The sequence below is a fragment of the Protopterus annectens genome, chromosome 11.part0, assembly GCF_019279795.1.
Source record: "Protopterus annectens isolate FY-2018-M chromosome 11.part0, PAN1.0, whole genome shotgun sequence".
Taxonomy (NCBI): domain Eukaryota; kingdom Metazoa; phylum Chordata; order Ceratodontiformes; family Protopteridae; genus Protopterus; species Protopterus annectens.
In genome coordinates this window covers 1032054584-1032066705 of record NC_056745.1, presented here as the reverse complement: position 1 = coordinate 1032066705, position 12122 = coordinate 1032054584, and the positions used below count along the sequence as shown (strand labels likewise).

Here is a 12122-nt window from a genome sequence, read left to right as displayed (position 1 = left end):
AGTCTAACAACTCAGCTGGTGACTCCTTATTCACTAATTCTGTAGGTAGAACTTGGAATCTCTTACTTAGGGATATTACACAGATTACTTCCTTACCCCTCTTCAAACAAAAAATTAAACTATACTTCCAAAACCACAGGCTTTGTTCTTGTAGTACACCAGACTAACTTCTCCTCTCCTTATCTCCCTCCTTTCTCCTACTACTATGTGTATCTTAGTCAGTCTAGCTAATACCTTCTATCCTTTGACCCTTGAACTTCTTTCCTCTCTCTAACCTTCTCCTTTCTTTCTCTTCCCCCTCTTCTCTTTGCCTTCTCTGTCTCTTTCATTCCCTTATCTTCTGCCTTACCTCCTCTTCCTCTCTTCTAACTTGTGTGACACCCCTCTTCCTTGTTGTCCTCTGTACCCTAATCTCTCGCTATATTTTAATATGTTTTTTATTTCCTTTTTCCAATTTTATATCCTCTCTAATTCACTTTGTATTTTGTCCTTATACAATTGTATGGCTTATCTATTTCTTGCTTGAGTTTATCAATTAATTAGTTTTTTTTTTTACTAACTTGTTATATTGTTGTATTCTTGTGTGGAGCTTTTCTCCCCGGGCCTCTACTGAAAATGGAAATATATCCAGCTAGACTAGCCCGGTCAACAAATGTAAAATAAATAAAAATAAATAAAATGTACCCCAACTATGGAAAAAGGCCTTTATTATTCCCCTCCACAAAGGAGGTAACAACTATGTTTGTGTCTTTCGGCTTTTCCTGGTTAGGGGTCGCCACAGCGGAACTCCGGTCTGCTAATGATTGGCAGTAGAGTTTTATGTGCTCGCTTGCCGGGCCTAACGCACAACCTTCAACAAAGGTACGCCCATTCATGCATGATGCCACACAGAAGACGCTCTAATTGAGAATTGAACGGGCAACATCTAACTGTGAGGTGTCAGCGCTATCTCTAATTTCTGGCCTATCGCTATCTTATCACCCATCTCAAAACTTCTTGAAAAGTGTATCCACCTACAACTTTTACCATATCTCATAGACAACCATCTGCTAACTCCCACACAACATGGATTCAGACCTGTCCATAGCACCACTACCGCCCTGCTGTCCTTCCTCGAAACAGTGAATAAAGCCCGTGATTCTGGACACACTGTGTCTACCCTCCTTCTTGATCTTTCTAAGGCCTTTGATACTATCTCTCAAAACCTTCTCCTAACTAAACTCTCTAACCTAAATCTTTCTCCCTCCTCTATCAACTGATTTACCAGCTATCTCTCCAACAGGCAGCAAGCCGTGAAATGGAAAAAAGCCTTCCCCCATTCCTTAACACTCCCACTGGTGTACCCCAGGGCTCCATATTAGGTCCCCTACTGTTCAATATTTTCATTAATGACTTTCACCACTCCATTCCTAATGCAAACATTATCCAAAATGTTGATCACTCAACAACCATCTGCTCTGCCACCTCCACCTCTACTCTCATAAAACTAACACAAGATGCCTTCTCCTCCACTGAGCAATGGATGCTAGAGAACCATCTGGCACTCAATGCATCAAAAACCAAACTCATGATATTCACCCCTTCAAAAACCACAATAATTGACAAAAACTCATTCTCCATCATCAGGAAGAAAAATACTCCTCTTGAAATAGTATCCAATGCTAAACTGCTTGGAGTACTTATTGACGATCAGCTCAAGTTTGATATCCACCTCCACACAAATATCAAAAAAAACACCAGAAACTAGGCATGCTCTACCACCACAATCACTACCTCACCCCCTCTACCAGGCTTGTTCTCTCTACCACATATCTTCTCCCTTCTCTCCTTTATGGTGCCTCACTCCTAAATAACTTACAATCATCCCTAAAGACAAAAATCTCTCACTGTTACAACAACATTTCCAAATTCACCACTGGATGCAGATATTTCACCCATCACTGTACTGCCTTCCACAAACTAAATTGGCTAGAGTTGCCCAATTACTTCACCTACATTCAACTCAAACATGCACACAAACTCATCTTTAATACCTCTCTTTGCCCCGCCCTTGCCTCACCCTTTAAAATTCACCTTCCCAACAGACTCCTAAGAACCAATAGCCAAAATCTGATCGAACTACATAAGCCTGCACGCCCACCTGGCAAATCTCTACTATCCTTCTCCTTAGCATGACTCTGGAACTCCCTGCCACCTCACCTTCACACCACTAGCAGCCTCTCTACTTTCAAAACCTTGCTCCATTCTTACCTAAAAACCCTCTGGGAATGCTCCTGTTCCCATCCCACATGAATTCCCCAGTAACACACCTATTTCATATCCCCATTCTCTATCTTCTTCCCCATCCTTCTCTGTACTATCTTTCTCCCCACTCCCTTCCTTACTCCCCTTCTTCCCTTAACTCATCTCTCCCTTACCCCATATACCCAGTTCTATCTCTTCCTCCACCTTCATATTTTCCTCTGCAGAAATACTCATTCTGTCAATATCTTCTTATAGTTGTATGCATTTGCAATCATGGAATTACATATTTATAAATGTCGTAATATTCACTTAGCCTTAATTCTGTTTTTACATCTTACTAATTGCACCTTCAGGTAGCACTTTTTCTGTACTATTGTTATTTTTATGCTAATGAACTTTTGTTGTTTTTTCATTGTATACTGTGGAGCTTTTCTCCCCAGGACTCTATTGAAAATGGGCTCTTCTGGCCCAATGGACTATCCTGGAAAACAAACTTCAAATAAATAAATAAAAATCAAGATTTCTCTTGAAGAGGGCAGGTGAGATGCTCTTCTTGACATGTATAGGAAGTCTGTTCCATAGCATGAGCACTCTCTGAATTATGAATCTGTCCCTCCAGTGTTCTCTTGATTGTGGTAATGAGGTTGAGGTCTCTGGACTATATAGTGTGGAGGGATTGGGATTTCTTTAGATGTAGCTTTTCTAACAGAGCTGGGTCAGACATGGCTTTGTAAGCCAAGCAGAGATCGCCTCTAAGTAGGTGATATGAGACAGAGAATAGACGAATTTTTTGAGTCTTTTCATATTGGACAAGTGTTTAAGGCTTAGGATCCTCTTTGTGAGATCCTTTTGCAGCCTCTACTGGAGATGTTGCGGGTGTCTAGTGAGGTACATGCCAAATGGGGTATTGTACTCAATGATTGGCTTAATGAGAGAAGAGTAGAGGGAGACAAAGGCCTCTTTCTTCCTGGAGGCAAAACCCTTAGTAATGAGATGTGCCACATAGAAGGACTTTCGGACCACAGTGGCAATGTGGTGGTCAAAAGAGAGGTTGCTGTCAACCTGTGTTCCCAGATTTCTTATAACGCCAGATACTGTTATTGTATACTGTATAAGTGATACTGTATAAGCCACTCCTAAATAGCCTTCAAGTCTCAGTCACACTTACCAGTTGGATAATAACAACATTGTACAGTAGAATTGGACTCCCTTTGGTAAGGGTCTTTATAGTATCTGATAGTAGTGGTTAGTGGCAGTCAGTACTACTGTATAGTCTGGGCAAAAGGGGTCATAGCTGGAGAACCTGTGCCAGCCTTCCCCAGGAGTGCCTGTGTGTTTGCATATAACTCAAACATCAAAGTGTGTGTGTGTATGTGTCAGCTACTTGGGCAGAGACATGAAGCACTGGTTGGACAGAGAGGGTGCTGGAGGTTTTGGCTTGACCACTTAGCTGAGATCTGAACCCTATAGCTGAGCCACTGGGGAGTCTTATTGGGGATCTGGAGAGAAAGGAAGAAAACAGCCCCAGACTGAGTGTGATCTCTGTGTGCTCTTAAGGGAAATTGTACTTTACTGTGTGTGTACTTGTTATCCTCCCAATGTGGATGCCCCTCACTGGTGCTAGTGGTGAGGATTGAGGCTCCTTGATTATTGGCCCAGTGCATGGACATCACAGCATCAACCTATCTTATCAGTAGAAAAAGTAAATACTAAAGTATGCTGATTAGAAACTCCTTTAAATACTATATCTGTGTTCAGAATAGTTATGTTAACAATTCTTGTACTCTGAAAGGTTTGTGACACACCATATTAACTTAAATAATTTTCCATATTTACATGATGTTTCCATATGTTAGAAAGTACCTAGAAGAATCAGAGAAATGACAACAGAAAAATAAAAAGTATGGCAGCTATACCATTTTGAGTTTTACTTATGTCTAGTATAAATAAAAATGAATGTAAGTAACATATGGTACTTGTGTGCTTTACCTACTTCTCCTACCTGCCAAGGTTCAAAGTCAAGCATGTTAGGGCATGATCGATTTTCCAGTAAGCCATAACCCGGATAGCATGAATACATGTCATGCAAAGCATGTGCAGCTACATACACTGCTTGGTAAACATTGTAGGATGTTGTTAGGGAAGATACATCTGTGAAAGCATTATTCAATTCTTTTAGTTTTTCACTTCCGCTACAAAGTAATGTATCTTCACTTCCAGTGTTTTTCATGGGCTGACTGAAATTATGATGCCACCATTTGCAACCAAAGGCCATTTCCCAAAATTCCTTCAGAAAGATGTCATTAGGATTTTTAAAAGGGTTAACACCAAGAATATATTCTTTAAAGTCAGGTATCAGACCTTTTCTGGACATAAATCCAATTGTGCCATTTAATGTTTTAGCAAAATTATTTCTTGAAAAGATGGAGGAGAAACACCATCCATCTGATGCAAGCCAGACCTTGTTAGTTATGTTATGCTTGGCTATGACTTCCATGACAGGATTCAAAATAGCATCACTTGAAAAGACAAGAATGACATTTGCAGATGATCCCTTGATTATGTCAATAATTCTGTGGGTTCTTTTCTCATTATAAACCTGAGGAATTGATTCAAAGAAGGCAATACAGGATGCAGTCTTGAGAAGCTCTTCTTTAATAGTCTGACTGCCTTGTTGTCCATAGTCAGTTTCTTCTGTCAAGATTCCCACCCAAGTCCAACCAAAATATATCAGTAGATGGGCTAAGCCAATAGACTGAAATTTATCACTAGGAGCTGTGCGGAGGAAGGAAGGGAACTGCTTCTTGTTGCTTAGTAGTGCTACTGTTGAACCATAACTAACCTAGAAGAAAAATAATTTTTCATACTTATTAAAGTAACTAGATACAATACATCTACGTCAGTATCTTGCATTTTTTACATTGTTATAGGATTAAGATCATCAAGCTATTTAGTGCACTGGATGCTTGTTGCTGGGAATATTAATGGATTTGAGGGGCTGCTAACCAGAATTTCTTTCCAATCAAAATGATAACAGCATAAGCTGTATGTAGCAGTGTGGAGGGATGATAAGTACTGATGAAAAGCAAACATCATTGTTTTTCAGAAGAGTTGTTTGGTGTTTGGGGAGCTGTACATGAAGGCTGTATGAAATATTTGCCATTGGCCACGAGGAATGATATTCCAAGGTACAAGTCAAAGGTCATACCATACAGCACAATAGCATGAATCACTGTAGTGAACTGTTGGAAAGTGGTCCAGCAGTGAACAACTCTGTGCTACACATTTCGGGTTCACTTATATGAATTGTCAGATCAGTCTGAACACTGCATCTGCCTGTCATCCTTGGGTAAGCCACAATTCCTTGTAGTATCTATGTCATTCCATATATTACTGGATAGCAAAGTAAGCAAGTAATAGAGACAAACACAACAGTGAAACACACCCAATGTATTCCAGGGGGATAAACCTAACATACAGATGTCATAACAGTATCAAATAGTGTATATAAATGAGAAGGGATAAATAGAATACTCCACAGTGTCCTGCTTTACTTATTTGCTAATTCTGGAGCATGAGGTACTAGGTGAGAAAGTAGAGCACGTAAGGACTGTGCTGAAATGAATTGCAATCATATAGCAATTATGTTATCAGTTATTGATTTCTGATGACTGCCCTTATCCTTTTGACAGTGTAGTAGCTGTACAGTTTAATTTGACATTAGACACATTTCAACAACAAAATATGGATGCCAGACAAGATAGAAGAGTATAAGACTTATTATTCTTGCGACTATTAACTGTAGACATAGTAGAATTTCAGTTTATCATGTGACTAACCTCAAGGAAATGTCATGAAAAAGGAAGAGTTGTCAATATCCTCTGCATCAGTGAATGCAATAGTCTTCATGAATTTTATGTCTGCGTTGGGCAAAAATGCATTATATTACTGGGAAAGTACGTTTTTTTCTGAATATAAGGGTGGTAGTGGTCAGTTGAAGACCCACACCTTATTATTTGATGGAAGTCAAAGGTAAACCAATCCTACATATGGACAGAGGAGAGGCAGTGCTCTCCTGCTTGCTTAGGAAGGCATTTGGAGTTAGAAATAGGTACGGTGATGTACACTCCAATAAGTATTATTGCTTCAAAGTACTTTTCTCAAGGTCATAGAATGCTGAATAAAAAAACAGGTATCACTGACTTGGAAGGTAGTACAACAGCTATGCAAAACTAATTCAATGAGGAATAACTCTTTATGTAGTCTGCATTGATTTTACAATTTATTGGTTAACAAACTGGTTGAAGGTGAATTTTATGAGTATCACCTTATCCTTACTTTAGTAACAGTGACAACTTTGAACCTAGACTGTAATAGTGGGATTATGAGGCCACAGCCCCCACCTCATAGATATGTTGGACCCTTCTCATGCATAAAATGTTGCTATGTGATTTTATTTGCTTTGTGTTGTGGTTCAAGTCATTTTCTGTTGAGAATATGTTACCAGTGCAGATTTCTCAAACTATGCTTCAAACAACTTTACAAACACATGAGGCATGTGTATATCATATTTTAAAGTTAATGAAATGGCATGATTTCTCTTTTTGTATACAGTTGCCGTGCTGAAATATTCTGACTGAGTAGAAGATACATGTCTAGTAGAAGATTTTGCCTATATATGAATTTTTAATTAAATTCTTCAATCAGTTTCTATTTTTATTCAACATAAAAATCCCTCATCTTAGATAATTACTTTGTTTGTGAGGTATGACTTCCCGATGTCCTTTAAAATTAAATATCTTAGACTTCAAAATTATATTTGTATTCTGTTGGATTCCACTGGATTATATAGGAATATAATCTATTTGTATACCTTCATCAGCATTTGAGAAACATCCTCCTGGTAATTTAATTCTGTTCAGCAATAGTATCAAGACTTGAGATGTGGTAAAGTGTAATGACAACAGAACGAAGACAGACTCCCTCTTCTTGAGATACCAACTTCTAAAGTATATTTTTTAATTAATTAAGACATTGCATAAAACAGGCCTTGGGAGTCAGAAAGCTTTATTGTGAGCAGGAAGCCTGACAACCAGTGCCTTCTCCTCCATGGTAACCCTTTCTGATTCTGTGTGAGTGTATGGATGTTTGTGATAGTGTGTGCATATCTGTAGGAGTATGAGTGATCTCATGTGGATGGCTGACACAGCTCTCTCAGTTACTCCTACAGCTTGATGTCTTCCAAAGTGCTCACACTCTCTGCCTATGCCTATTGCCTGTAGCACACACATCTGCATATAAAAGTAGCTGATACAGACTTGACGTCTGTGATGATGTAGTCTCCTCACCCCAGTAATGTCCAGTACAACATAACAGAAAGGGCTTCTAATCTACATGAAGGCCTTAGATAATCTTCAGTGGTTGCATTTCATTGGCTGATGATACATAAAATCAGTTGTGTTGGCTGCAATTAGCATTTCAGAACCACAGATTGGTTAAGAGGCAATCACCTGGTAAAGAAAAGCATGTTAAAATGGCAAACAGTGGGTATTGGGAACCAATCTGTATGAGACGTTCTTCACACAGTAAAAGCCCTGACCAAAAACTCTACAGAGTGTTATGCCAGCTGGTGGATAGGCAAGTGTCTGATAGTCATACTGTGGGAAGATAGTATTGGGGATATCTACACTACAATGATGCCAGTTACCAGTGGATTTTCACAGAAATCATTAATGGCATACCCCTTTTAGCCATTCCCTTCTCTGCAGTCATAGCCACTGTCAGTGCCTCTGACTAAATTAGCAGGTGATTGCATATTAGGAACTGTCATTGAATCCCACACAGAACCAACAGTTAACCAAGATGGCCTGAGACACACATTCAGTTGCTGTCTGAGCCACTGACAAATACTAAATGCCAACAACTGCACAATACAATCCTTTGGGAATTCATCCACCCCTGAAAAATATAGTAGTGTCCGCAGACCTCACAGAGTTGAGCCATTAGTCATGGACTTATGGACACAGAGAGTAATGTAGCCTTTGACTTTCACTGGTCAGTAAGATGTGGAGATGCATTCACTCTAGTACAACCTATACAGAAAGGTATGGGATGTAAATCCCAGACTGTCATTGTTATACTGAATTTCATACTCATCATGCCTATCATTGGGTGCAATGGCACTCCTATATCACTGCTCAGGGATATCTTACAACTGTAGCAGCCACACAGGTTCCATGATAAACCAATACACATTGCAGATTACATGTCCTATGCAGTCTATGTCAAGCCTGTATATGTGTAATCTGTCTCCTAAATGCTTTGGAGGGGTGTATATGGCTGCTATGCATGGAGGTGTCAGATCCCATTGTGTACCTCCCACGTATTCATGACAGGACTAACACATATCTTACCTGCTCTATACAACTACATCATCACTGTGGTATAAATAGAGACAGGTATGTAACACAGACAGTACACCCTATATGTAACAGGCCCCCCATGCATGCGAAGCACACATCTGCTGTGACACACATCATGTTCAAGTTACACAATGGGATGCAGAAAAAGAATTATACCTGGTGTTGGACAAATGCCTGTACTAGACACAGGAAATTTGTAGATGGGTCATCTCCATCACCATAGCTTGTATATGTGTTAGCTCCCAAAACCCTGATGACACTTATCAAGGGTATCAGACCTTTTTACAGATTAGGGATGCATGAGTACACTGAATGATGCCATTGTCCTTGTTAGCCTGTTATACGCATATAAATCCATGGAGCCATGCACCTATAGTGCTGTACCTTGATGAAGACATATGTCTTCTGTGCTGACATTCTATCCTGTGTTGTGATGTCTATGGCTTTATTGCTGTTGTGTATCCATAGGTGTCCCCAACAGAATCCTGAAACAGAAACAGAAACATGTCCATGTCACACCTTTTATTGTGTAAGTATACAGCCATTACATCATACAACATATAGTACACAAAATTATGTGGCTTACTGATTACAAATGTCAGCATACAGTATCTGTCAGTAACCAGTACAAGTGGCATGGCAAAACAACACTGCATTACACAAGTACACTTTAATTTATATAGCCATCCTGTGCATAAGACACATATCTTCATTTCCCTGCATCAATGACAAGGATGACAGGGATGCGGCACAGGTATCATTACTTGCACAGGGTGTTGTGTGGGGGTGCAGGAGGCCTTGACTGACCCAAAAGTTTGACAGCATGTGTGTGAATCAGGAAGGGAAGCAGGCAGGATGGAACATGAAAATGTGTCATGTGTGTCTGTAGGTGACCTGCATTTGACAGTGGTGTGTGAGTGTGTGTGTGTACACAGTCAGCTCAGTGCCAGCCCTACATGTGTGTGTATTGGGCATCTTTGAACCATGCATGGTAAAGCTGACAGTTCACTGTCTCTGGCCCCTAACATGGGAACTGGCTCTGCCAGAAGTTGCACTGTTATCTCCATGCCCAAGGTCAGAAGTGGTGCTAGTACCTGATGGTGACTGCTGTCTGCTGGGACCATGTCCTCCACGGGAACGCCAGGAACATGAGCCCATGGCCTTTCACCTCTTGTTGTGGACAGCACACTCCCCTCTGTAGCGCTGGATGTACATGTGAACTCTCAGCAGATGGGTTGCTGACCTACGTCCACGAGTGTGACACTCAACTCCAACCACATGCTCCAAGACAAACACTCTGTGTTCCAAGACAGATAGTGTACAATCTGTCTCAGCCCACCTTCTTTCCACTGTATCAGTGAACTAATCGAGGATGTCACCAATGTGGTGGAGGCAGTCACAGATGTGCTGTGCTGCATCCATAACCCTAAGCATACATCTGGAGTTCCTTTCAGAACATACCTGTTCCTCCATGATGGCCCGCAACATGCACCGAGTGACCCAAGATGTGACACATGCAACAGGTGGTGGACAGACAGCAGGCCTCCTTGCGAGCACCCCTATCAATCTGCCTGTGTGGAAATTTGCCAGCTGTCTGGCTGTGGCCAGCATCTATACTCACTGGAACCATAGTTGCCACAATTTCCTGTTCAATGCCCCCACCCTCTGACTGTCCAATATTGGTGGTGTCCTAAGATTGGGTACGTGTGGGCATACTGATTGTGTGCAGTGACAATGAGGGCAGAAGAAGGATGTCAACCTCTGGGACAGATTCAGCACATGAAACTCCCACCTCTGCCTCACTCTGGCCACCATCATCATAAGAGTCTGAAGAGACACTGACATCAGGTTATGTAGGGGGCAGAGACAAACCCACCTGGTCACCTGTGATAACAAAGTAAAAAGCAGTACATTAATAACTGCACTGTTATAAGATTATAGGATCATAGGAAGTTACTAGGTTATTGGCCCTGAGGCTTTTACAAGCCTAGCCAAGAATTTAGCCCATGTTCTGCACCCAATGCCCCTGTCTGGCAGGGACACAGGTGGAATCCCAGGGGTGTATTTTCTGTTCCCCATCCAGTTATCCAGGTTGCGCTTAAAAATGGTTAATGAGGTACCCTGCTTGATGTAGAGATGGAGTCTATTCCACAGAAGAGGGAGTCTGTGGGACACAAATCTGTCCTGCCAACAAGCCGTATTGATGTCACAGACCAGGTTGAGGTTGCATAAGTGGGTTACTTGAGTGGAGCTTGACTTGCAGATATGCAGCAGAAGTTGAGGGAGAGGTTATGCTCTGCAGTACTATGTTGCAATATATGTAAAGCTCTATACACTGTTGTCACTATTACAGACCTGTTGAAAATTCAGTCTCATATAGTAAGACAAGAGGACATTACTTTTCCCACAAACAGCTGTAGTTACTTTTAAATAAAAGCTCTTTACAAAGCTATCTCATCAGCAACAATGAGGTACACTGTTAACATTTGTGAAGACTGCACAGTTGACACATATGACAATCCGTAATGTCCTGACAATACTGTCACATCTGTCAGTGTGGTCACACCCACAAGATATAGGTATGAATTTAACATGTGTAAAGTCAGAAAATATCATTGCAGTTGGCAATCATGCCAACAGTACAGCAATCCAGGCAGCAGACCTGTGATGACACTTTAGGAACTACATTGCTGTAAACCTACATCTATAACAAAACAGTGTTGTGCTTACCAGAAGCAGGACCATGGCCTTTTTCCAATACCTGACAGACCTTTAAAATGTTGAGGGAGAAGTAATGTCAGTACCATTGCATGCTGCACCACAACAAGGTAATACATCCATATATGTCACATTTACAGTAGCTACTGCGTTAATTGTTATATTTGTCAACATCTGAACATGACAGTCAAATTGCAGTTAACCCCCCTAAAGAACAAAGAACTGACACCCACGTAAAAGTGTGTACACCCTGACACACTGAATGTTACAGTATTGCAATACTGATCAAACTAAGTTTACCTGCATGCCCTTCTGCTGTGGAAACTGTGGCAGCCACATCCATGATATATGGTGTGATGGATGCCTGGGAGCTGTCATATGTGCCTAGGTTCATCAGAAATTCCTCAGTGGCTGAGAGTGGTTGGCCCACTGTAGACCTTCCTCCTGTAGTGCCACAATCCTTGGCTACATCTGATGTGCTTCTACTTGCAGCATTAATCATGTCAGTTGCTTGGTGTTGAACCTGCTCATATGTCCTGCTCTGATGACATGTGGCATTCACATCACAGACAAGGTCAGCCCACAATGCTGCATTCTGTTCCATGTTTTGCCTCCCCTTGGACAGTAGGAGTTCATGATGTTGCTGGAGGCTTTCCAGTATATCATTCTCTGCATCCATGAAAGGTGCACAGCATCTTAGATACATGTTAACTGAAAGACAACAAAATGGGAATGCAT

The 12122-nt window shown here is 41.0% G+C and overlaps 1 protein-coding gene across 1 annotated transcript in view; it reads right to left on the bottom strand.

Moving 5' to 3' along the window:
• LOC122815016 (extracellular calcium-sensing receptor-like) overlaps positions 1-12122 on the bottom strand; it is a 255377-nt gene that overhangs the window by 187380 nt on the left and 55875 nt on the right. The window contains 1 exon segment of the mRNA XM_044087267.1: positions 4247-5086. Within this exon segment, the coding sequence (XP_043943202.1) occupies positions 4247-5086 (840 nt within the window).